The sequence below is a fragment of the Daphnia pulex genome, chromosome 4 (assembly GCF_021134715.1).
Source record: "Daphnia pulex isolate KAP4 chromosome 4, ASM2113471v1".
Lineage (NCBI taxonomy): Eukaryota > Metazoa > Arthropoda > Branchiopoda > Diplostraca > Daphniidae > Daphnia > Daphnia pulex.
In genome coordinates this window covers 4,530,825-4,557,305 of record NC_060020.1, presented here as the reverse complement: position 1 = coordinate 4,557,305, position 26,481 = coordinate 4,530,825, and the positions used below count along the sequence as shown (strand labels likewise).

General features: G+C 42.5%; 2 protein-coding genes across 6 annotated transcripts; both read left to right on the top strand.

Annotated features, from left to right (window-relative positions):
- The first annotated feature begins 1,989 nt into the window (after positions 1–1,989).
- Positions 1,990–11,729, top strand: LOC124193076 (steroid hormone receptor ERR1-like). 3 transcript variants are annotated; one of them, XM_046586728.1, is made up of 10 exons: positions 1,990–2,704; positions 5,604–5,765; positions 6,438–6,746; positions 7,647–7,856; positions 8,620–8,749; positions 9,104–9,382; positions 9,493–9,672; positions 9,867–10,057; positions 10,164–10,336; positions 10,424–11,729. In XM_046586728.1, exons 1-10 carry the CDS (start codon positions 2,681–2,683, stop codon positions 10,587–10,589), a joined length of 1,824 nt encoding a protein of 607 aa, XP_046442684.1. In that variant the 5' UTR covers positions 1,990–2,680; the 3' UTR covers positions 10,590–11,729. The 3 variants fall into 3 exon arrangements, with proteins under 3 accessions (XP_046442684.1, XP_046442686.1, XP_046442685.1); XM_046586729.1 differs by lacking the exon at positions 1,990–2,704 and adding an exon at positions 5,278–5,506; XM_046586730.1 differs by lacking the exon at positions 6,438–6,746.
- Positions 11,730–12,976: 1,247 nt separating this feature from the next.
- On the top strand, positions 12,977–25,753 carry LOC124193074 (5'-3' exoribonuclease 2 homolog). 3 transcript variants are annotated; one of them, XM_046586726.1, is made up of 20 exons: positions 12,977–13,289; positions 13,352–13,482; positions 13,557–13,668; positions 13,732–13,905; positions 13,970–14,291; positions 14,364–14,677; positions 14,742–14,860; positions 14,924–15,134; positions 15,202–15,465; positions 15,533–15,640; positions 15,707–15,796; positions 15,863–16,019; positions 16,087–16,282; positions 16,348–16,404; positions 16,476–16,547; positions 16,765–16,893; positions 16,970–17,121; positions 23,727–23,907; positions 25,123–25,225; positions 25,537–25,753. In XM_046586726.1, exons 1-20 carry the CDS (start codon positions 13,215–13,217, stop codon positions 25,600–25,602), a joined length of 3,033 nt encoding a protein of 1,010 aa, XP_046442682.1. In that variant the 5' UTR covers positions 12,977–13,214; the 3' UTR covers positions 25,603–25,753. The 3 variants fall into 3 exon arrangements, with proteins under 3 accessions (XP_046442682.1, XP_046442681.1, XP_046442683.1); XM_046586725.1 differs by having other exon boundaries at positions 25,534–25,753; XM_046586727.1 differs by having other exon boundaries at positions 13,051–13,289; positions 23,736–23,907; positions 25,534–25,753.
- The last annotated feature ends 728 nt before the right edge of the window (positions 25,754–26,481 follow it).

Here is a 26,481-nt window from a genome sequence, read left to right as displayed (position 1 = left end):
ACGGGATAAAATAAAAAGGGAAAGCCTCCTTTTTCAAAATGTCACGATTCACCCGTGAAAATCGAAAGCGCCTCTACCGGGCATCCTCCCCTCCGGCTTCTTTTTATTAACACGCACACAACAACTTTAACGAACGTGAATTTCGTTCCTCAGATAACCGAGTACACACGTTCACGAAAAGAGACAAATTAAAATCATTCGCTCGCGGAGCCGATTTATATAAAAGGCCTCGACGACCTGACTGCTGCCAGCAGAGCCGCCGCCATTTTTCTTCTAATTCTGTTTGCGTTCGGCAACACAACTTTGGGATTCTGAAAGCATCTCGAGAGATATAGTCAGCAGTCCATTCTTTTCTTCTCACTGTTGTGTGTATCCACGTAATATGTTTCGGGAGCGGCAGCAGCAGCAGCACTTTGGGATGCTTGGCATACGAAACAAGGGGAAACCTGCCCCAAAAACTGATTAGCATTCTACCGCCCACTTTTGCAGTCGAATTCTTTTTTGTATTCAACCAAGGAAAGTATTTTTTTGTTCTTTTTATTCCCGTAAAATATTAACATACCGGCAAACGAAACAACAAAAATACGGGAATTTCCGAGTTGTTTTTTTTTTCTTGTCTGCTACTCTGGCGGCCATTTTCGTAAACATCGGTTTTTCTTTTATACGTTCTAAAGAAATATAAAATTCCCAACCACATTGGGAAGAGAGAAAAAAGATGTCGGCCATTTCCCATCGTTGGGGGAAAAAAGAAAAGACAATAAAAAAAAGAAATACATTTTAACTGAAAGTTTTTAAAGAAGAAAAGCACTGCTGGCCCATTATCCAAGCCAGACATTTTGCCTGGAGGTTTTCTATTTTATAGACGTATTTCCCACAACACACCCGCCTTCCTTGTATACTTCTATCAGCCCTCAAGTTCAAGGCCAACGACACTAGCGCCACCACCGCTGGAATTACAATGCAGATACACACCACTTACTGTAGGCAACAGTATGTATTTATAATCCCAAGCGAAAAAAAACAGCTTGATCATCCCTTTTATACCTACATACACATGTTGGCATTTTATTTCTAGCCATTTTCGTCTATTCACTTGAAAATCCAACCAGTTAACCAGTCGAGCGAAAAAATGTGTCACTTTCAACTTGTCTATTTCGCTTGTTAATGATAGCGAGACTCTCCGTGTATGGACCATCTTGGAAGAGGCTTGCATGTAATATACTGTACACATTTCCCTACCCATCGTGTGCCGCCATGTTTGTTGCCAAGTGCAACCAGAAAGGGAGAGTGAATAAATATAAAAAGAAAAAGGAAAAGTGATGATGAAGAAGAAGAAGAAGAAGACGCCGAAGGCAGAAATGGGGATAAAACAAAAACAAGTTTTTTGTTGGTGGAGATTTGGAATCTTCTTGTTGTATGAAATAACGCGCAAAGTTGCTGGAAGAATTTCCCAAAAAAGAACTGTTTTCCCTTTCATCGTTATTTAGGAAAACAACAACTGCGGGAGTATTATAAGAAAAAAATACTAGCTAAAAAAAAACATTGGCATGGAACACGGATGTGGTTTTACACGAATTTTAACACGAACGACTGGGGAATGGAGGAAAAGGCGGAATAAAAATAGAGAATAATAACAAACGAAATAGATGAAAAAACTAAGCCTCGGGCAGCGAAACCGAAATTTTCGACACACCAACAAGAACATCTTGTGCGAATTTTGTTAGGAAAAAGAAGAACCACTACTACAAGTTTAACCGGTTTTCATTTTTCTCTCCCAATGTACATTCAGAATGAATAAAATGAAATTAAACAGATGATTCAACTGACAAAAGACGACAGCAAAATGTATAAATTCTATTTCAAAATAAAAAAAAAGAACTTTCTGACATGAAGAGAAGATGTAAATATCTCCCGTCTGGGAGCGCATGCGCCGCACGGTGGCAGCACTGGCACACTAAAAGGGAGGAAGGGGGAGCTTGAGGCCCCCGGCTTCCACAGGGGTTCGAGAGTGTGTTCGAGAGCGACAGTGGCCCCCCAAGCTCAGGCCAGACTTGGTCACAGGAAAACAAAAGAGACGGTTTAAGTGCTCGTTTTTCGTTGAATTTGAAGCGAAATTCAATCGAAAACTTGAGTGAAATTCCATAAATTCAACCCAGACATTGTTGTCATTCGACCATTTCACTTTAGAAATCAGCAGCGACATTGTATAGTGACTTATTTTTCTCTCTCTCAGTGTTGTTGCAGCAGCAGCACGGCGCCACAAAACATTGTACACCAAAATACTAAAAACTCAGTCGGTCGTTAAATTGAATATTCATCAAACAACACAAAATACTTGACGTGAAATTTCGCCAACGTTTCAGTGCTCGTTTCTGCGTGGCAACTAATAACCTAAACAGTAAACACCGACTTGTAGAAATTCGTTTTATACCCCAGGGCTGTCAAATGAATTTTTAGTCGTCATTATTCAGTTTGACATAACAACCTGTTGCCAACTTAAAAAAAAACAATCACAATTGAAAAGAGGGAAAAAAAAGGAGTTGAATGAGTGAAGTGTTTGTGTGTGTGTGTGTGTGCTTTGGACTCGCAACTGATTAGATTAAACTCAACAACAACGTCCTTATTTTTTAAAAATTTATTTAAATAAAAACCATCGGGAGATACGAGCTTCCGACGAGAAATGGAAAGCTGGGCAGAAGCTTTGGTAAGTTATACCCAGCAATTGTTACCTTTTTAACTTTTATGACCATGTAAAAAGAACCCAAGTTGACCCTTTACTTATTCATGTGGGTGAAGAAAAATAGTTGGTGGGGTAACACTAAATCCTCTTTGTCAGTGAGCCTTTTTCCCCCACAAAGATGGCCGCTAAGATTTATTTTTTAAAATCCCCCCAGAAAAAACATTCTGACCTTTTAGTAGAGAAATGGCAATCGATTACGTTCGTGAACTTGAACCTGATAAATTTTCTGCGAGTAGTAATCGTAAAAGGAGTCACGTGTCAATGGTCGATATAGGCACACAGTATTGATTTAGTCGGGGGCTCCAATTTGTCTGTCGAAAATGTTTCTCGAAATGACATTTGTCAGTTTCACATTCTAGTTGTTTTCTTTCCGAGTTTTTCATTTCACATGTCATTAAATGTGCTAGTCTTATGTTACTACCTTGTCTTGACTGATATCGTGTTTGAAATTGACGAGGGTTTGTTTTGTTTTTTCGTATTATCTTTTTTTCTCTTTTGTTGGGAGACGTAAAATGAATCGATGCAGAGTAATTCGATACTACGAAACAAACAAAAGAGAAAAGAAATGATTCAATTTGTATCTTTTTTAAAAAAATAACGTAACTCTATAGTCAGATGTTGGTTAAAAGTCATATTCTTTACGAGGTCAACAGGTTTGGGTGGCGAAAAATACTCAGACTAGTACTACTACCAGCCAGGTCCGTCATACCTTTTGATTTCAGTCCCTCAGGCTAAATGCATCTCCTTTCTTGTGTGTGCGTGTGTACATATTTTGTGTTGCTGGCAACACACACAATAAGACCGGCCGAGTTTCTAGAGGAAAATAAAAAGTCGGTTGTTGTGTGTATCTTCGTTTCGCCCGGAGCAAGTTGCGGTGAGGAAGTATATCTTTAAATCAAGGTTACGGGAGTCTGTTCCGCTCCCTTAATCTCGATAGTGAACGCTCTGCTAAACTTTGATGAAAAATCGAGTAGTAGAGTAATATAGTATAGTCCCATCTGTCACAATGGGGTGGATATTTATAGAAGCGTCTTTCTCCCGAATCAAAAGTAATGCAATCAATAGGTGTGTGGTGATCTTTTTATTTGAACCCAAGAAATCGATAAATAATCCAATTTCCCCAGAAGAAGCCAAAAGAAAGTCTTGGTGGTTACCATTCGGCCATATTTGATCGTCTGAATAATTCGAATAGTCCCGACAAGAATCGTCTGAGAGGTTTATTCCTAGACCAGCAGAGAGATGGGAAGTGCGCGAATGGATCTTTTTAGCCGATCCATCTTAGACGCAACTATGGAACATACTTGTGTATGGGTCGTCGTTTCGATATGATGGAACGGGAATTCGCCATAGGGCAACCTACTGCCAAATAGACTGGGTCTCGTATTATTTGCTTGTCAGCCCCACCGTGATATTAAAGCGTGTTGACGTGATTTTTCGTCTGGTGCCAACTTCCACAAAGCGACCCAACGACATTACATGAGATTTTCGTAAGATCCCGCGGTCCGTTGTTTATCGAAAAACATTTCTCCAGCCATATTCTCATGGCGTGTAGTATAGTATAGTTACATCCGTATGTATTATTTATACGCGGTTTGGTCGTCCAAAAATGATCGCACATTCTCATCAGTAGCCAAGACGTACAACTTGCCAAGCTTAAAGAAAAAAAACTTTTTCTCGTCTCGTGATAGCGTGTTTTGTTTTTTCTTTGGCTTGTTGTTGTTTGTTGTTGTTTTTCTATGTGTGCCAAGATCGGACCCGGTGAACTAGAGGCCTGCTGATCACGTTTGCCCGTCTTTTTTTCATCGTGCAGCGCTTGCTCGTGATCAAAGATGGGGTTTTAAAATTGGAGTATTATATTTTGTCAAATTCTGTGTGTGTCGGAAATATCTCTAGGCATCCGCATTTCTGTGACTGCACGCAGACGGAACGGAGAGTTATCCGGTAGCGAAGACAGATGAAGTCTGACGTTTGGGATGGCTTTGACTTTTTTTGAAAACTTTCTCTACTTTTTTCTGAGAGAGAAAACCGCCTAGTCATGCCACGTGCTGAAAATATTACAAGATCCGAAATAGCTTTTTCTTCTTCTTTAAATGTAAACGAATTATTTCACGGAGAAACGGCCCATTCCTTGTTCAGCTGTCGATCACAATGATGGATGAGATGGGGGGATTTATGCTGATGCAATCGCTATCGTTTTAGTAGTCGTTGGACGACCATCTACCCAAACCGTAGATTTTTTGAAATACTTTTTTCTCTCTACATCAGCATTCCACTAACAAGGTTCCAACACTAGTAAAACGAGGGGGATATGCTGACAGCGTCGTTCATTCAACGTTTTTCTCTGCGGGATGATGCAACGACGACACACTGTATGTCGATCCCGCACACACACAATTCGACACCTGATTTTCTTTTCTCTCATATTCCTTTCGCTTCCTTTGTAGGTCGCTAGGTCGTCGGGTACGAGCAACGTTAGAGATACCGAGGATAAGGAGCTTGCTCAAGTGGGTGGGAGATTGGGTGGGGTTGAAAGTGGGAGGAATGACTCTTCTGTATTCAAGGGCGGCGTTTATTGATCGTCTCCGACGACGACGAGAGAAAATCGTTGGCCCCTCACTACTACTTGTGCCTTGGTATTCGTAGAAAAGCCATTTGCCGACTGGTGTCGACATGGGAGTAGCCCCAACAACACGCCATCCACATCGACTGAGAGTCTGTGAGCTTCGATTGGGTTGTTTCTCTGTGTGGGTTCATCCTCATCGTTAGGTTAGGACGTTTCTTATTGTGAGCTGAATCGGTGTTTCTCGTGTGTGTGTGGTATAATGTACAACTAATCACATTATGACTGATGGTTCTTGTTTAGGCCATGATGACAACGACGGAGCCACTTTTGCTCCGGTCCGAAGTCAAGAAGGAGGAATCAGATCTCCATCATCACCACCACCACCACATGTGCGGAATGGAGGACTGCTCGCCGGCCGATAGCTCACTCTACTCACCCACGACTACTGGACTCCAGCTGGAGGTAATTTATATCCATTGTGTTCCTTGTCCTATTCGTCTTTTCACGTTCTCTACTCCGGAATCGATCGTCGGCTAGAGATTTCGGCCAACTTTGTTGTGAGTGTGTGTGTGTCCTTAATCCAATGTTGAGTAACTTGTCCTAGTGTGAGCAGAGTATGGTAGTTGTAGAGAAACGATAGAGAATCCCGGCTTTTACTTTCTTCTTCTGATGCTTTTAGAAAAAAGGGAGAGCCTCAGTTTATTTTTAATCCGACAGCTGAGATAGTTATTCTGCTTCTTCTTTTCTCCAAACGGAATTTTTACATTTCAGAGAATGTAGCGGGTTTTTCCCGTCCGTAAAACAAAATACGTCTTTTTTTTCGGAAGGCCACTGAAAATAGCCGGATCAACAAAATTCATTAAGTTGAAAGATAAAATAACAACAGAAGCCTTCAAGTCGAGCTAAGGGAAAATAAAGTTGGCCTCATTTAAATCGGGAGGTGTGACGTTGTTATTTCTCTCTCGCCTTGTTCGTATCGTTGGCTAGCGTGACCTAGCGAACAACAGGCTTATCATCGATGTGTATACGGATTCATCTAGCTTTTTTATTATTATGTGTGTAAAGTGAGAAAGAAAAAAGTAATGCGATGAATCTAAGACTTAAATGTCATTTGTATTGCGACAAACGACGCAGTTGGAACTGAGCCAAGAAGATGAGGCAGCCAGTGGAGGAGGATTGGGAATCGCATCGGCCTTGACTGCCAATCGTAGCGGATCCTATCAGTCGACAACGTCCCCATCGATCGCCCGCTCCCTATCCACTAGCCCCGACGAGCTGCTGGACAGTCCACCACCTCCTCCTCCGTCCGATCACCGCCGATCCTCCATTACTACAACCGGCACCAAGCAGCAACAACATTTCATCTGCTCTTCAACAACCAATCGAGGAGCTACGCTGGCTGCCAGCAATTCGACGACCGCACGGTCCATCATCCGCATCCAGGTTTGACTCTCGGGGTCAATTTTGTGTCTTAAGAAAGAGAAAACAAGGAAAGAATGACATGCCGACTGCGTTCCTTTTCGGGGCGGATGGAAGAAGGGAGGTCGGTGGACCCCGCCGATATGGTGGGGGAGTCTGCTGCCGGATCGATGATGCTAGACTTGCTGGATTACTTGCTACTATTCCCCTTTCATTGTCGTTGCTCGGCATTTCTTTTTTCGCATCTGATGTTGTCTCTTGCAGTTCACATAACAAATTCGTGATTGGGATCATGCCAAGACACGTGGATGTCTACTCACGAAAGATCAAGACGGATCGAGTCTTGAAACATTAACATTTTAAATGAAGCTGGAAATAGGGGATCGATAGCCATACACACAACACATGCGGTCGTATTATAATGCCCGACACTAAGAATATCTCCCCTGATTTGTTGTTTAATTAAAATTGCATAGTTGTTGGTTTGTCAACAGGCTTTTCCTTGTAATATATATACAAGTGCCAGTCGGTAGCAGTAGTGGCCATACTTGGAATCAGAAAAAGGGACTGCATGTCTTTGTGTGTTGTTGTTGGTCTCCCCGACGATCGATCCGGAAACACATACGCCATCTTGGTAGTAATAGTAGTGGTAGACCCCCTTGGAGCCCAAGGAGTTGCAGCGTGAATAATGGGCGTAAGAATGAGTTCCACGAACGATAGTTAGAACAATGGTTTTTCCCTATCGAGTCACTTCAGGGTGGGCCAGCTCATAAATGACCATTGTTGAAAGAAAAATAAGAAGGGGGGGTTTGTCTCGATTTTTTGGCAACCAGTTGAAATTTATTCAAGTGCTTGTTTTCTTAAGTATAAGGAAAGTGGGAGGAAGAGGAAAGCAAAGAAATTAATTGTGTTTGTATTTTTCAGGAGCCAAGTTTAGCAGCCGAAGAGACAGACATTTCCACCGACATATCGCCGTTGTCGACCGGACTGTGCCGTTCGATCTCCCGCTCCTATTCGAGTCCCGAGCCAGACGACGGGGCCGATTTGGATGGCAAACAGCAACAGTACGTCCACTGTTCTTCCACGACGGCGCCGGCTGCTGATGAATTTCCCAATCGCCACCGAACGGCTCAGGTATGTGTAGTTAGTTATAGTCTTTTTTATTTGTTTTCTTTTTCGGCTCATTTTAAGAACGTGAATCTAAAGTTGGATGCGCTCTCGATCCCCATCTAACCTTTCACTAGTGAAAAATGGTGTTTTGAGCCGTTTTCATGGCAGGACGCGCGCGTGTGTGTCGCTATTTTTAGATGGGCCATGTAATGTGCTACGATGTAGGTTATTGACTATCTTATGGATGTGAATTCCTTTCTTTGATTCAAGTTGATGTCTTCATTTTCGTCACGTTAACCAATGACCTTTCACACTTCATGTGCTTGTTAGCGGGAAAGGGGGAGGATGTGCTGCTGCCCGGGGTATATAGGGAATCTTTGGACCGGTGACAATCGCTAATTGGCTTTGTATATCGTTCGGTGGTGGCGACCGTGTCCGCCCCGAAAACTCTCAGGTTGTGCAATCGTAGTTTATGTTGTTATATATCCAAAGATATCCAGAGTTACGGGTGTGTATGCTCTTTGCTTTTATTATGTTTTCCTTTACATACACACACACGTAAAAAGGGGACTGGCAGAGAAGGAAAAAGTAAAATAAATAAAAATAGTTGGATGAGACCCAGATCTGGGCAGCTGAGGTGGTGGCCATAACACTTTTGGGTGTTTTGTCGATCACTTGTGTGCGCGACCTATTGTTTATTTTTAAGCATCGTCTTACCCTATTTTCTTCTGTTCTAATGGGTTGCCGTTGTTGTCTAAATAACACATATATTTGATTTCACACGCAGAGTGATAATTTCAAAGACGAAGACGCTCCCAAACGGCTGTGCCTCGTCTGCGGCGATGTTGCTTCGGGTTTCCATTACGGCGTTGCCTCGTGCGAGGCCTGTAAAGCCTTTTTCAAACGAACCATCCAAGGTAAAGTTGACTACTAGCATTCCCAACCATCTTCTCCACCCAACCCAACCCAACCATCTTTGATTACCTAAAAGACTTCGTTAAGGAGCTTCTGATTACTTGGTGCCAGTCTTCTCACACACAGAGAGATGCATTACGTAATCACTGTGCAGTAGCTCTCGTCTTCATTAGCTTTATTATACCAGTGGATCATGCCAACGAATTACAACAACGTACGTGATGACGAGAGTTTCCGTTATCATGGCGTTGTATTTTTGTTGCCGATCGGTTTTCCCATTTTCTCTTGTTGTAGGATATTGAGGGTGTGATGGAAAGTTCGGGTGCCTTATGGGCGTTATATAATTTCCATTGCAGGAAACATCGAATACACGTGCCCGGCCTCCAACGATTGCGAGATCAATAAGCGCCGGCGGAAGGCTTGCCAGGCCTGCCGCTTCCAGAAATGCATCCGAATGGGCATGCTGAAAGAAGGCGTCAGGCTGGATCGCGTTCGCGGAGGAAGGCAAAAGTACCGGCGCGTGACGCCGTATACAACCACGCCAGCCTCGGCCAACAACAACGCCGGAACCCAGGCCGGATCGACCGATTCCAACAACGTCAATCCTCAACCCGTCAAAAAAGTCTCGCTGGAAGGTATGCAAACACACGACTCTAGCCGTACGATCAATGTCTTCCGTCGAACTTTGGAATCCAATATCAGCCAACTTTATTTTATTTTATTTTGATTTGTTTTGTTGTTGCAGATAACAAAATCTTGAACACGCTGGGACAGTGTGAACCCGAAATGTTGACGACGGTCGACATTTTGTGGCCGGAAGGCGATGCCTCGAGTATGGATCCATCGTTGCGGATCCTTTGCACATTGAGCGAACTCTACGATCGGGAATTGGTGGCCGCCATTGGTTGGGCAAAACAGATTCCAGGTGAAATATTGAATTTTTCCCCCATCCACAATGCTTCACCGGATTTGTTGGGAGTTGTCTAGGGAATATAACGTGTGTGTCCAGAGAATGGATGCAGCCTTCCGAATCCAATTCCGCTTTTGTGACATGACTTCCTTTTGTAATGGGAAAATGTCTCCCCTTTTTTCTTCTTATTCTTTCCCTTGACGTGACAGGGTTTCTGGAAATGCCCCTCAACGACCAGATGAGGCTGCTGCAGACGAGCTGGCCGGAGGTACTGACCCTGTCGCTGGCCTTCCGCTCCATCCCGTTGAACAGTAGCAATCCGAAATTGCAATGGTCGGCTGACTTTGGCATGAACGAGAAGGAAGCACGCGAATGCGGCATGGAAGAACTCTTCTTCCAGGTTGGTGGCTCAATCAGATCAAATCTCTTTTTGTGTGCACGCACTAGAACTCCCGAGAAAAAGAAAATTAAAACAAAAATGAAATAAAATATCGTTTTTCACGCAGTGCGTGCAAATAGCCCAGCGGCTGGAGCAGCTTTCGGTGACCCGTGAGGAGTACTATCTCTTGAAGGCCCTCGTGCTGGTCAACTGTGACGTCCGAGTCGAGAGCATGGCCCACGTGAAGAAATTGAGAGAAACGGTCCTGGCCGCCCTATCGGATTGCTCGGCAGCTCTAAGGTATATATATAAATAAACATTAATTATTCGTTGATCCAATCTAATTCCAAAGGGAAATTGCGTGTCGGTTTTTATTTTATTCAATAGACAAGGGAGCGGAGCCAGCCAGCAGATGCAACACTTGCTGCTGTGCATGCCGTGCATCCGGCAAGTCGATAGTTCACTGAGACGGTTCTGGGCTCTGGTCCGTCGTGATTCTCGAGTTCCCATGAACAAACTTTTCTTGGAGATGCTGGAATCGCCATTGAGATGAACAGCAATTCATTTTTCTTTTCTTCCTACACATCGGAAAACATGAACACAGACATTGGTGGAAGAAGGGATACAAACACCCAAGACTCTTTTTAACTTTTCTCTCTCGTTCTTTCTCTCTCTCTCTACATAATCATGGTGTTGTGTTTTTAAAACAAGAAAAAGACAAAAAATTATACATAGGATCTATCAAAACATATATACAGACGTATGTATACAGCGAGAGACACACACACAGACACACAAATTTGTTAACCCCCATGTTGTTGTTGTTTCGGGGAGCAATATATTCGTGAATGTTGCACGCACAGATGCACTCGCTTCGTGCTGGTCTCTCTCTCTCTCTCTCCCACATTTTGTGTGTAAATACCTTTTCGCTGCGAGACGTTCTAAAAAAAAACCAACCCTTAACATTCACACCAACACAGTTTACACTTGAAACAAACGAGGACAAACGGAAGAAATAAAACTACGAAAAAATTTGAATCAACCCAGCATCTCCGCATCAACAAAATTAAATCAAGAAAAATAATAAAATCAAGCAAACCAATCATCATGACACTATATAACACCCTACACGCACCCCACCTGATTTTGTTGGCGCTGTACAATAATCGAAAGAAGTATACTATATATATACCACGGGCTATGCAACAGTGACGGATCTGACTTTGATTTTTCCCCCCTTTTTGTTTCTTTTTTCTAGTAATTTTCTTAACATTCGTACATAATGGTTGTTTGAAAAAAGACAAAAAAAAAAAGATCACCTACCCGTTTTTTAAACTTTTCTTTACAATGTTCGTATATATTTATTTTATACAACAATAATGCAGCTCTGTGTGTGTGATGTGTGCGCGTGTGTTTTTTATTTAAATCATTTTTCGTAGTCGAAATCGTTGCGTGTGGTCTTCATTCTCTCTCACCTTCATCTCGTCATAATAGTAATAATAATAATGATGTGAAATATTAAATCAGAAAAGAAAAAACAAGGCGCCGTCCGTCTATCCCCCTTACAATCTGTCATTTTTCTTATTACTTTCTCCAATTTGTGTTTATTCTCCCTACCTGGTTTTGATTTGGATTAAAAAAAAAAAAAATTGTATGTTGTGTGGATGAATCATTAATTATTTGTTTCACTATTCTTTATTCGTTTTTATTGTGTTACACAGCGGGGGCATCGGGAACGTGAAATTTTTAGTCGATTCGTATACCGAGTACTTGAAAAGAGAGAAAATTTTCATTAACCCGCTGGTATATATTCGGTTGTTATGGAATGGCTCCGGGGAAACTAACAGCCTTGTCTTTCTTAAAGTATATTATATTGAACCGCTAAAAGAAATTGCAAATGGATGGCCGGTGGCGTGTTGTTCCTCGTCCATTGACTTTCAATAAAACTTGCCTCGGAAGTACTGCAGTGTACTATATAGCTGTTTTAGAAAGGCCAGAGCCCCTGTATGTTACATTCGGGCTGTGAAACAATATGTTATAACCTTTTTCGGATGCGTACATCACCGAGTGACCGCGCAGTTTAATGATATTTTTTTAAAAACATGAACCATTTAGCCAGAGAAAAATATTATGCTGACTTTTCGGATTAGCGATCATAGGAAGAAGGGCGTGTTTCTTGGATATACGTCATCGTCGAACGTTTTGTTGTTTTCTTTTTCGGAGGTATAAACGATCCCGCCCCAGGCTTTTCTAGTGGCCAATTTTGTCTCTGCGTGATCAGCAAAGATGGGTCTGTCGATAAATCAATACCGACTTCTTGTATAGAATGTGTACCGAGCTCTTTCTTCCAACAGAGGCCCATCCAACAAAGTTACAGACTGCCGTGAGATGATGCTACGATGCACAAAAGGCGGGACATTTCCTGATCAAAACGGATTGCTCCTTTTGAAATGGCGTGTCTGCTGTGTTTGCTCGTGGATTTCCGATGCGATGAATGCGCTCGTGCTCTTTGCCAAGTCGATCCAACTATATTGACTCGTTTGACGTTGTCTTATACGGAGGACCAGATAGCAATCACGTTTGTGGCAAACACGTGAGGAATATGCGATGTTTATTATGAATTTAGAATTTTTCCTACCGTGTATTTTTAGTCTTTGTTTTTTTTCCCCCTTGACGAATGAACAAGCTCTATTTCGGTCGCTGATGGTTCTTGCTCGGATGTCATCTCACGAGCGCTTTATGACATATCGATGAGGGTGAACAGTTATTCGGTAATTTGAAAAAGTAAAACAATGCCAAGAAACGACACGGTTATTTATAGTAGCTGTAAATTCATTAGTCTTGAATTCCCACATAATGTGTTATTCTTTCTTTCGACTCTTATTGAAGTTTTTTGGCATTTCAGAATTTTAAACGCATAAAACAAATCCGGGTCAGAACGGACTTCAACGTTGTACAGAGTAGTAGTAGTAGTTTCGGTAGCGTCTGCTTTTCGTTTTCCAAAATTGCAAGAAAGGTATATTGCCCGAGCCCGACAACGTGCAGGCGCAGGTGTTAGAGGGAAATAGACGCGGTTTTGTTTTAAACTGAGTTGATTGATTTACTCTTTGACAGTTTAGACTTATTAAGAAATCTGTTGTTGGAAACAAGCAGTTTCCATCTGTAGAACTTAGTCAGTATGGGAGTTCCAGCATTTTTTAGATGGCTCACGGTGAAATATCCTTCTGTTATTTGCGACTGTATCGAGGAGAAGGTAAACACTAATATTTAAGTGAAAAACATGTGTCAGCCATTTAAATTGTTAAATTTGTATAGGTCAGACATGGTCCAGATGGAAAAGCTTTGCCAGTTGATGTTTCCAAACCAAACCCAAATGGGGTTGAGTTCGACAATCTGTACCTGGACATGAATGGCATCATTCATCCGTGCACACATCCTGAGGATAGGTAAAGTTCCATCTTTTTTTCAAGTTAAAAACCCTGTTGACTTGTGTTAACTAATGACTAATCATGAATTTCAGGCCAGCTCCAAGAAATGAGGATGAAATGATGGTTGCCATCTTCGAATGTATTGATCGTATGTTTGCCATTGTTCGCCCCAGGAAACTATTGTACATGGCTATTGATGGAGTGGTAAGTGACACCATTCGTGCAAATCAAGAAGTTATTTCATGAATTCTTTTGTAAACATCTAAGGCACCGAGGGCTAAAATGAACCAACAACGTTCCCGACGATTCAGAGCTTCTAAAGAAATAGCCGAAAAAGTAATGACCATTGCTACAGTCCGGGAAAGTCTTATGGCAAGAGGAGCATATGTTCCATCGGAGAAAAGCAAAGGAGAACATTTCGACAGCAATTGCATCACTCCAGTAATGTTCATTTTAATTGCCCATCTAATAACATTTACTAATTCATTTACATCTTCTTTCACAGGGCACGCCGTTTATGCACAGACTGTCAGCCTGCTTGCACTATTATGTGCATGATAGGTTACGCAACGACCCTGGTTGGAAAAACGTTTCTGTCATCCTCTCAGACGCCAACGTTCCTGGAGAGGGAGAACACAAAATCATGGACTATATTCGCCGGCAGCGAGCTCAACCCAGCCACGATCCTAACACCAGACATGTCCTGTGCGGTGCTGACGCAGATTTGATCATGCTTGGGTTAGCTACCCATGAGCCGAATTTCACTATTATTCGTGAAGAATTTAAACCAAACAAACCTAGACCATGTGAAATTTGTAACCAGATAGGTATGCTTGCTTGTTTGTTTCCTGTCAGACATCACGTGAACTAAACCGTTTTCTATTTGATGGATCATCAAGGTCACGATCTGAATGACTGTCAAGGGGCGGAGCGCACAAAGTATGGAGAGAACGACGAAATCGGGCCCAATATAGCAGCCGAGCAGAACTACATATTCGTTCGCCTCTACGTGCTCAGAGAGTATCTGGAAAGGGAGCTGCGGATGCCAAATTTGCCGTTTGAATATGACTTGGAACGTGCCATAGACGATTGGGTCTTCATGTGTTTCTTCGTCGGCAACGACTTTCTACCTCATCTTCCGTCATTAGAAATTCGAGAAGGTGCTATTGACCGACTCGTAAATCTCTACAAAGATTGTGTCTACAAGACTAAGGTTATTTTTAATAATGCAATATTGATATTTGATTTGTTTTTAACCTCATTGATTTCAATTAAAGGGATGGGTGACAGACAGTGGGTTCGTCAACTTGGAGCGAGTTCAGATTATTCTATCACAACTTGGACATGCCGAAGACGAAATCTTCAAAAAACGTCAAGAGGACGAACTCAGTTTCAGGTATAAAAATGAGATTGCAAATAGTGTGGTTTGAATGCTTATCAGTAACTGTTTGCATTATAGACAACGTATGAGAAACAAGAACAAGAGATTTGGAAGGGGTGGAGGAAGCCGACCCGCACATCTACCTCAAGGGCAATTTGCACCTCGTGCTGTCGGCAGAGGATTTAGCAATCCAAGCATAACAAACGCCCACCAAGAAATTCTTCAAGGCCGCCAACAAGCACAGAATACAGAAGCCGCCATGAAATTAAAGGCAATGTTGCGGTCAGCGGTTAGTAACATACCATTATTATCCGTTTCATTTCGTAAATTTCACACATTTTATTTCCGTTTTACAGACTGACGAAGTTGAAGTCGTTGAAAAAGTTGAAGTTACAGTACAGTCGGGCGCTTCAAACAATGAACAGGGAGTTAAGCGCAAACGAGATGACGACGACGAGGATGATTTCAGCCACGACGAAGTGCGGTTGTGGGAAGATGGATTCAAGGAGAGATATTACGAAAGTAAATTCGCCGTTCCGCCCACTGATGAAGAATTTCGGTCCAAAGTTGCCCTCGAATATGTCAGGGGATTATGCTGGGTTCTCCAGTACTATTATCAAGTAATCCAGTTTGTTTTGCATTATAATTTTGAAGTAATACTACTATTTGGAATTTTTTGATTTACAGGGTGTTCCATCATGGAAATGGTATTTCCCGTACCACTACGCTCCTTTCGCTTCAGACTTTTTGGATATTTCTTCTGTAATAACCATTTTTAAGAAAGGGACCAAGCCAGTAAGTTCTATAGTTCAAAGTTCTTTTTTTGTTTATCACTGTGTTAATATTTGAAAATTATTACAGTTCCGTCCTCTGGAACAACTTATGGGCGTCTTTCCTGCGGCCAGTCGGTCTCATGTTCCTCAGCCTTGGGGAGAACTGATGGTTGATCCGGTCAGTACTTTATTGCATTTTTAAGTATGTATCTTATCTTATCTGGTTTGTTTGTTGTATTCACAGGAATCTCCAATTATTGACTTTTACCCGGAAGACTTCAAAATAGATTTGAACGGCAAGAAATTTGCCTGGCAAGGCGTTGCTCTTTTGCCTTTCGTTGACGAAAAGCGCCTGAAGAAAGCCGTCAAGTCTCTTTTTGATGAACTAACAGAAGACGAAAGTAAATCATTTTCACCAAACTTTCTCTCTCGTCCTGTGACTTTATTATTATTTTTTTTAATTTACAGAACGTAGAAATGTCCTTGGAGAAAATCAGATTTTCGTGGGCAAACACCACAAAGGCTACGACTTTCTGCGAGGTTTGGCTGGAGAAGTTGCGAACAGTGCCGACGAAGAATTTGTAGCTTTCAAGATGGAATCCTCCTACTTTAGTGGAATTTCGGGGTTGGTGTTTGCCTCCGAGAAGTGCGTTGTGGCTGGAGAGTAAGTTTTTCTTTCATCAACTTCCTTCATTATTTTATATCTAATCGCCGTTTTCATTTTTACAGAACGCTTGAATCTCCCGTTCAAGGGCTGGAACCCATTTATGACTGCCACGTCGTTTGGTACGTAATATTACACTATTATAGTATTGGGTTGTTTCCTCATTCATAGTTTCCCTTATTGATTTTTGTAGCTTAAATTATCGAGATCCAATGCCGGACGACATAAATTTCAAATATCCAGCTTGCCGCTTAGAAGGAGCCATGTAAGTGTTTTCTTGTTCGAGTAAAACCAAGAGCCAGTGTTGGCAAAATCTTTTGCGATTGAAATCGGTTTTGTATGATTTTGACTTTGATTTAAATATTTTTGAAATTCTTCGATTTTTTATTTAATTTATCTAATCATTTAAAAAAATCAAAATCATGTGTATGACCATTTTTATTGGCAATAGCTGCTCACATTTCCTTCTTTCTCAATTATAGAGTCCCTAAACCAGAATTGAAGCCACAAGATTTTGACGAAAGTAACAGCGGACCTTGGAGACCACAGATTGGAATGTCACGTTCAAACCAAAGAGGACAACTTCATACTGCTGGTCATCGTATGCTGGGGTTAGTTATTTTGCCTGTTACTTTTTACCATTGTGAAGTTGTATTCACCTTTTCAATTGTTTTCATATAATTTCAGACATCATTCGCGTCCAAGACCTTATACTCCTGCACCATTCCCGCCAAGGGGGGGACAGGGACCTCGTCCAATGGGTGGACCTATGTCTTCAGCGGCTGCGTATTTTGATTCTTCGGACCAACACCAGATGTCGCGTAGAGACCATCAAGGAGGTAAAAGCAAAATTCTTTCTAAAACTCTTTTATATGCTATTATTTATGGTTCATATATGCCCGAGGAAATGCGTAGTTTGCGAGGAAATGACAGGATTCGCTAGGTAGGAGGGAATTTTTAACAGATGGGACCTTATTAAGTTCAAGAGCAACACCCCTACAATTTGTATTTGCGGTAGGTCCCGTACATTCCAAGACAATTTCCCCTCAGGTAGGGAAGGCACTTTTCTTTTCTAGCCTTTTTCTTGCAGTCGACCAAAGGTTTGAAAGGGGAGGGAGGGATGTCGAGTAAAGTATACCCACTTATGGCCATCACATTTGACATGTGCTGATTTTTTGCCCTCCCCTTTAAGTTGTGGTCAAACTCGTGTTCACTGATTTTTGCCAAAACCGTACTTTCAGTCTATTCAGACTCGATGATCAGGAGATAACTGTCACCCCTCCCTTTTAACCCGTCAGAAGTCATAACACATCTTCATCCCACCTATTTTTTTTCAATTCTTCCCATTTTTATTTTCACAAAAATCTTTTTTTTTTCTTTTCCCCGTCTCGTTCTTTTTTCTTCTTTCAAAATGTCGTCAATCGAGAAGGGCCATTCTATTCATAGCGTCTGAGAAAAGGTGGGCAAGAATGGAAGAATCACCTTGGAATGCGGGCTGGTTGTTTTTCTTTGAGATCTGACAAATCACGGATCGGGCCATCCCCATACAAGACTCATCAGAGAGCGTTCGACGAGGAAAGAGGGGATTTCTATGCATTTTTATAACTGAGATATTTCGACGGAAAGAATAGCGTCCAAGGAAGAAAAAAAAGGAACAACGTGAAGGGAATGTTTTCGTAAGGGATGTGACGATAGTTTTGGGTAGTAGAGACTTTGCTTACTGGCAGGACTAACTGTTTGATGTTGTGGCTAAGAGAAATGGGCATGACGCAGCAAGTTAGGCAGTCCAAATACAGACAAATCTCGGTTTGTGAATGCTGCTGTGGCTATCGAGCACGTTCATCTTCAACTCGCCTTTAATAATATTCGTCTCGTATTTCCCCGAGTCTTGCCCAGTTATCTGGTGTAGTTGACTCGTTTTTTCTAATGTCCTTCCGAAAATAGGGAAAAAAAGGGTAAAAATCTATTCGATGGTTGTGTGTGTGTGTGTGTGTGTGTTAGGTCCCGTCACCCAAGTCGATCGACTCTACCGTTCGGTCGAGGGAGAGAGATAATTTGTCTATTGTGCGCACGACTCCCTCCGCCACCTCCCCCCTCTCTTTTTTTCCCCCTACTGTGTTGTGCACAGGCGACGAGGATGCGCTGCTCCATTATGAAGCGCAACGCCCCATTTATCTCTGGTAGTCTAAGTCGTAAGAGCTTTTGAAAACTGCATGATTGGCACTGATTGTTGTGTCGTTTGCCGAAGTTACTACCACACACACGTCACTTATAATGTATGTACCACCGTCGAAACGAGCCAGCGATACGCATGTTTACCAAATCAGCTTGCGGTTTTGAATAATATTCACCAGACGTTTCTGACGTTCCATTTCACCTCAAGTCATCAACAGCACGGCCACGACGCTGTTGCCGACGGATAGTGACGAAAAGCTGATTAAAAAATTCTTTTGAAAGCCTCTTTTTTTTAAAATTGATCGAATTTTCAAACGAATAATAAAAAAGGTCGTTGTGCAACTAAACTACCTGTCAACGAGAAATGGACGGGAAAAAAAAGGACATGGAAATGGAAGTTGCGTTTTCAAGTTGGGAAATTGCGTTATTAGATTCGTGTGTATAAGGGGAACAAGGAGGGAGGTAACGGCAAAGAAAAGAGGAGCCGGTTATGTACACTGCGCCCCAACAAAGGAGCCACCGATAACGTTTTTTGGCGCAGTTTGTGTATATGTGTGCGTGCGCGTCTCGGAAAAGCGAGAGAGAGAGCAGACAGACAGACGCAGCAGAAGCAATTGTGTACGGTTGAGGGAACTAAAGAAAGCGTCACGTTTCGCTTCTTGAAGCCAACGACGACGAGCGACTCTACTAGGAGAGAAGGACAGTAGACGAGGAACGTCGACGTCGCTGCTGCTGCTGTTACTCTCCTTTTTTTCTTTTTTTTTCTCGAGGAGCGCGCTCACACGCACACACACAAGACCCCCAGAAGCAGCCAAGCCCTCTTGAGAAAGGAGTAATTCAGGTGGCCTTTCTCTTCTTCTTCTCCTACTACTACTACTCCCCTCTCTGCCCCGTCTCCCGCACGTTACCCGGGCAACGGGAGCACGTCGCGCACATCGTTTGTCGAAAGCACTCGCCACTCCAGCATCCACTCGTGTGCTGCCTTCTTCTTCTTTCCTTTTAGATATAACGTGGATTCCTTTTTTTTATTTTCTTTTTTCTTTCTTCGATGCTTTGCTCGCCGGCGAGAGAGAGCGAATTTCATTCGTCAAGATTCTCTCTCCCCACCAGTCGTCAGTCGTCTCATTTGCCGAGATATTCTCTCTCAACTGCCTCTCGACTATCTCGGCTTTTTAATCATTCATCGATTGTCTCTCTCGCTCTCGCTCAATCCTCAAAATGCACTCGGGATTATCTATTCCATTGAGGAAAGTCCTCGACGCAGTTTTATCAATCAGTATCTCGTTCAGTAACGCCACCCAATCAATTTTTGGCGACGATTTCGAAGGGAGAAAAAAGGGAAAGACACATGTGATCAATATCGTTCATTAACGCCATTATTCGATTATGTCATTTAAATATGATTTCGAGCCGCGAAATTTACTTGGGGAAAGTGTTTGGGTGTGGAATTTGAACTAGAGTCAATTCGTCCACCACGCGAACAAATGTTGACTCACTTGATGACGAGCTTCTTTCGTTTTATTATTTTCGTTGTTATGTAGTAGTGGCTGTCGCAAACTTCTTCCATAATTCCCTCCAGCGTGCCCCACCCTTGTCATTTATTACGCATGGGATCTGTTTGTGTGTTAGGGCGACATGATTATATTTTCTTTTTCTTTTTTGTTATCGAAAAAATACGGCCGCCTTCGTCGTACGTTTCTGTTGTTTGAAGTTGGTCCGCGCGTTGAAGTGGTTCCTAAGTAAAGTGTCGACGCATTTTTTTATTTTATTTATTTTTTGTGATGTCGAGTGACTTGTCATCGTGTTGGTACCCATATTCTCGCTCTTTTTCGATGATGATTGCTGAATGAGTCGCTCCTGTACATACAGCACTCCAGTTGTCACGGAACTTGTCACGTCTCCACCAGCCCAGCTGCGAACGGTCTTGAACTGCGCGTTGGCGGGGTTTTTGAACGTCATCCGGATCGTAATATTTATATATGTATAAAGGGCGCACAAAACTGACAAGTTTACTGTTCATGGGTCGAAGAAAGAAAAAAAAAGTAAAGAAACAAATATTTTTTCGAGAGAGCAGCAGCAGTTGTGTGATGACGGAGACGAAAACTGTCCAGGCCGGAACCCCCCTCTCAGTATTTTTCCTATGACGAGGGAGGATATCTCATAATATTATAATACTGTACACTAGTTACAAGAGTATATTGTAATAGTCTGCAAGTAGTTGTGATGCCATGACCATTTGAATCCCCTCACGCACACAGCTCCTTTTCGTTTTTCTCTCTCTGCCGGACAAAAGACGTACGTCGTCGCAGCCGAGTCCTCCTCATCTCGAGGATGTGGAGAGAGATAGAGAAAAAAGGAATAACCAGAAATGTTTTTTTCTTTCCCTGCACCTTCTCGGGAATTGTTTTGTTGCCACTGAATTGAGTATCTTTGAGGTAACCTCGGACTCTGAGGTCAGTCGATGAACCTGTAACTTGAAGTTGTCAATGCTTACCATACGTGGGTGTGTGGGTGTGTGTAGGAGAGAAGAGACAACAATTACAACAATTCCCCCTGTTGGTACACAGACACTTCTTCCTCTTTTTTGTACTCTAGTCCACTTTCTTGTTAGTTACAATCTATTGGGGGGGGGCACCAATGCACAAAAAAGAGGAAGGTGTCAGGTGATGGGTTGTGTGTGCGCCCTTGTGTTATGCACTCGCTGAAGGACGTTCGAGGGCCGTTTTTTCTTCCTTCAACATCGCCAATTTGTTTACTCAACCACTCTTATCTTTGCTCACGAGGTCTTGACAAAAACATGAAAGATGTAAAGAGGGCGAGGCTTTTTTTCTCTCTCTCATTCTTTGTACCCTCCATTTTTTTCCAATGGTTATTTTTTCTTCTCTCCTGTCTATGGGTGAGAATATGGCAATGCGTGTATGGGATGACCTGTCTGGAAAGAACTAAAGACCCTAAACAAAATCGTGTTTACTTTGATGATGAGAGCGAAATTCGAACGATGCGTGAACATGGTCGGTGACTGGGCTACGGAAATCCTGGGAAAATATTTGTACTCTGGGAAAAACACAACTTGCATATCTTGTTGAGAAATCGTGAAACTTGTCGACTGTGATGGATTCTCTCAGTCTAATAACTCGCAGTAGATTTGCTAGTGATTTTTCCGTCTGTATCGCCATCCATTGGGTAAAAATTATCGTTTGACTGCGTTCGAATGAAAATCTAGCCGACTGCACTACATATAAAGGAATTTTAGATTATGTAAAAAAAGGGGGGGTCGAGCGTCGGGTGGGGTGGGGGTTGCGTATAGGAATGAGGCGAAGAAGTGTGCGGTAATGAGGGTGGGAAAGCGGAGGGGGTTTGCAGCTACTGTGGGGGAATGCATAAGGTCATCATCGTCAAATATGCTGAATTTGAATATGTGTGAAGTATTAGTAGTAGGCAGATACCTCATCTCCAAATATGTTTTGTTGGTTATTGAAGACTTTTCATTTCTTTTGTGTGGTGAATGTCTTGAGTGTGTTGTCTCTCACGTCTGGAAAAAAAAAGAATTGAGTGGCGAGGGTCATAGAAAGAGGAAGGGCTAGTTTTAATGGCTAACAATGGGCCAGTTCGACCGGAGAAGTTTTTTGAAGGAATGCCCTGGCCGTGCACCCCGCCCAGTAGCGAATTCCATAAGTTTCCCACTACTGGCCTCTAGTAGCGCAAGTCACCTGAGTAAACTTTTTTTCTTCTTTCTCTTATTTTTCTTCTTCTTCTTCTTCTTCCTATCTGGCCCTCTTGTTCGGTTGTTGTGTTGACGGGGGGGACCCTTTCATATTTTCCCCACTTCCACCTTTGGTGTGTGTGTTGTTATTTATCCCGCACTCTGCGCCCCTCCTTTACGCATCCCAGGGACGCGTTTGTTGTATATTTTTTTAAAGGCTCTTTTCATCATTCCTTTATCGCTTTATATTCATCGAAATAATGTCTTGATACCACGGCAGCAGAAGCAACACAGTAGATGGAAGAAGGTATCGGTCAGCTGAACCGCAGGGAAATATTTTATTATTTTTTTTACCTTCCTACCAACAGCTGTTCTTCACTGTTGAATCGTTAGCATAATAGGACTTGCTTCTTCTTCTTCGTTTTCTTAAGACCGTCCCTTTCCGTTTAGAGTCCAAGTGGTGGACGTAGAGATGGGGGGGGGGGGGAGAACAGAGGGAAGATATTCTCGTGTGGCTCTTTTGTTGATTCTATTTGTATATCTTTCTCTACTCCTTCGTGTGGCGCTCTAACCTCTTCTTTACCTATTTGTCGTCACATTCCACGCGTGCCTGTCAGCGTTTAACAACAGCACTGAAAAGTAGAAAGGGGCGAAATGAAAACGAAGAGAGAATTGTTGTTAAATACTCTATCGGCTCTCAATCGGATGATCACTCTTCTCTTCCACCTTTTTTTCCTTTCTCTCTTCGTACGGCTCCTCTTCTTCTGTCTTGCTCTGCTTCACGGTTACCGGGAACGACTCTCTCTCGTGCCCTTGTCTCTCGCTCCTGCGTGAAAAAAAAGGAAAGATTGTAGAGGTTTTCTTGTGTCATTCTTTTGCGACGATTCCCTTGACGTCTCTGATGTTGACAAAGATTCAACATCGTGTCAATAGTTGGGAATTTCCGTTTTATTTGTTTTTCAATTTTTTTGATTTTCTTTACTTGCGTCTTTTTCTAGTGTTGTTGTTCAAGAGGAAATCTCTTGAATTCACCGGACCCTGCCTGTCTCTTTTGTCTATGGATGATGATATTTTTTTCTGACTTGTAGTTCCCTCTTGAGACTGCGTTTGCTCATGCATCAGCTCCGGGACTCGCTCTATTACATCGGTCACATCCGTATTACGCTTAGTATCCACTTGCCCTACTAATGCCTTATTCTACTTAGACTCCACCAGCTCTTCTTCGTCCTTCTCTTCTTCTTCTTCTTCTTTCCCTTTTCATATGAACTCAATCGACAAATTCCTTTCCACGATTTGATTCGATATACTAGCGGCTCCTTTTCTCCCTTTTTTCTTTTTTAAACGAGGGCATCATTTGATTTCTTTTCTCTTCATTTCTCGTCCGACTTTGTGTTGTTGTCTGTCAAAAGCCGGTTGGATGGGCGATCCCGATTCGTCACGGTGTCCGTTTTCAACGACGGGACACGTGAGCCAATGATTAGTCATTGGAAACGGCCTAGGCCATATGAACTCTCTCGACTCGTCCAGCAGATTCCTCATTTTGATTCTCTTTTTTTTTTCGTTTAGATTATTCAGGACGAGGTCGCGGTGGACACGACGATCGGAATCGATCAAACGACGGCGGCCGCTCTAGTTGGGGTGGTGGCGGCGGAGGCAACGCCTATGCTCCTCCCAACGACTATCACAGACAGCAGCAACACGGACGAGGCGGCGGCGGCGGAGGATACGGCTACGATCAGCCAAACAGGTATGCTATTGTTGTTCCATTGTCCAATATATTTTCGATTATCTAGCATTGTGAGAGGGCCAGCTCACTTTTAATCTTGTTTGTAACAAGAGAGTGGCCCGTAAAATCTTTCCGGGTCTTCAAGAGATTAGATGATGTAATGCAATAGTATTAAAGGACTTGTTCTTCTCTTTTTCTTTCTTTTTTAATGTGTGTGTTTTTATATTGTCAACGATGGTGCGCTTTGTGCACGTGACGATGGGCCCGTCATGATCATTCCAGTCGGCGGAGGGTTAAATAAAAAACTAAACTCGGAAAACTACAAAGGTTTCTGTTGTCCCACCCGCCCGCTGTTGTAATGAACGTGATTTTCTTCCATCTTTCTATTAATTCAACCGCGCCTCCCTTTTATGATTGTCGTACACAATAATCACAGAGCTAATGGGCTTGCGGGGGACGATTGAGGGAGACAAGTTCCGACAAAAACTTCCCACAGTTTGACATCCTCTATGCATCTAAGGTGGAGAGAGAGAGGACAAATGATTTGATGGGGGGAGAGAGAGAGAGAAGATGAGAGAGAAAAAACATAAAGGCAAAGAGAGAGAGACGGGCGACACGTTGCGCAGCGGGGGAGGAAAAGCTTGCTCGGATGATAAGTCACGTCCCAGTTTTTATTTCGTCACCGGGCGAAATGCTGCTGCAATTATTTGTCACCGAGTTTGTTTTAAAACGAAAAAAAAACGGGGTTATTTCTTTTCTGATTGTTGTTGTTGTAACTGGTGATGTGTGCGACGCCGCTGAAAGAAAATTAGCGTCGGCCAATGACCAATTATAAAAGCTTAATTGAAATGAGAACGGAGTGTTTTTTTTTTTAATATTTTGGGTGTGGGAGGGATGTCGGAGCTAAATCGATCGAGCAAAGCGCAGAGTCTTGGGAATTGAAGATTGAACCGTGGACAGACCCGCATGACGTCGATCGCATCCGAAAGGTCACGGGAAGTTGTATTTGCGTCACCCCATGTCCTTCCGTCTCTCCCCCCTTCTTACTCGCCGTTCGTCCCTTTGCACTCTTTTCACATTGTCCCTATTATTTGGCTATTTGTTATCTGACGTGTAATCAAAGTCACGCGTGAAAGTCTCTTGCTTGTGTACTGTACGTTTTAAATGTCCAAATTTAGATTTTCCCCTTTTTTTTTATTATCTAAATTTTGACATTTTTTATTTTGGCTGTTTCAGATTCAGCGGTCCACCAGCTACGAGTAATGTCCGCGGAGGAGGCGTCGGAAATCACTACGGCGGGTTCCAGCAAGGTCCTCCACAGCGACCCCCACCACCTCGGGTAATGTTTTTGTTACTCTCAGTGTCTTGATTTTGTCTTAGCTCTTAGAATTGCACACAAAAAGAGGTGCTGATAGTCGTCGTCGTTGATACATCACACGTACTAATGATGCTCGTTGTTCGTCACGTACTTGTTCGCATTTCTTTTCACATCTGTGGCATTATTTGCGAACGGTGTGACAGGATATGCAGAGAAGGATCGTTATCATTTCTCTTTTTTTTTGTTTCTTGTTCCCCTTTCACGTTCACAGTCTCTTTCCGTTCACATTCAGCCCTCGTCTAATCATGATCGTTCTTTTCTTTTCACAGCAGGGAAACCCTCCTGGATCATCGGGGTACGGATACTACACTTCCGGTTACCAAGGGAAACGCTTTTAAAACAAAAAGATTTGACGGCTGACTTCATCGCGTAGTTTGAACATTTCTGTGGGAAAGAGAAACTTATCGCAATGTCAAAAAATTATCCAAACTAAAAATTCGATGTCATGTCAAAATTCGGCGTAACATACACTTGATTTTCATACTCGTCTTTGATCCGATTATGGTTGATTGAATTATCTGGAGGGGCCTACAGTATGTCCCCAACGGCCCCAATGTTTTCATATTCTCACAGCTCCCTCGACGGCTCTTGCGTCAACAGAAAAAAAAAGCCTCGCAGCGTCAAACGCTGATGAAATTTTCCTGGTGAGTGGTTAGTTAATTCGAGTTAAGGAATGACGTTAGACTTTGAATAATTTCCGTCGCATTCCCAGTCGAGTGCGATATCCTTCACGACCGTGTGTAGATCTACGAAACGCGTTGAATCACGGAATAATTTCCTATCCGCTCGACTGACTCCTCGATTGGATATTGTGGGCCCCGTATAGAATTTCGAAAGTAAAAAAAAGAAGAAGGAAAAAAATGTTGCGATATGGAGTGGGACGCAGTTCTCAGAAAAGCGGAAATAAAATAAAGGCAAAGAAGAACCAAAGAAAAGGAGGAAAATAAAAAGCCACCTATTTGATCCCTTTAGAGAGAATGACGTCAATGTGTAGTCTCTCCCTAAATATAATATCAATGGTTATTTATATCTATATAGCCGCGTTATCGAGTTGTCTAGCAATTTTTTCCACCAAATAAACATTGTAGGGCAGCGGGTGAAATCCCCATGACCCCGACGTCTAACGCAGCGGGGCGGCCCCATTCGAGTTGTGCAACGTAATTAAACATTTGATGGAACAAGAAGGAAGCCATAGGATAGCGTCAAGTTATTATATA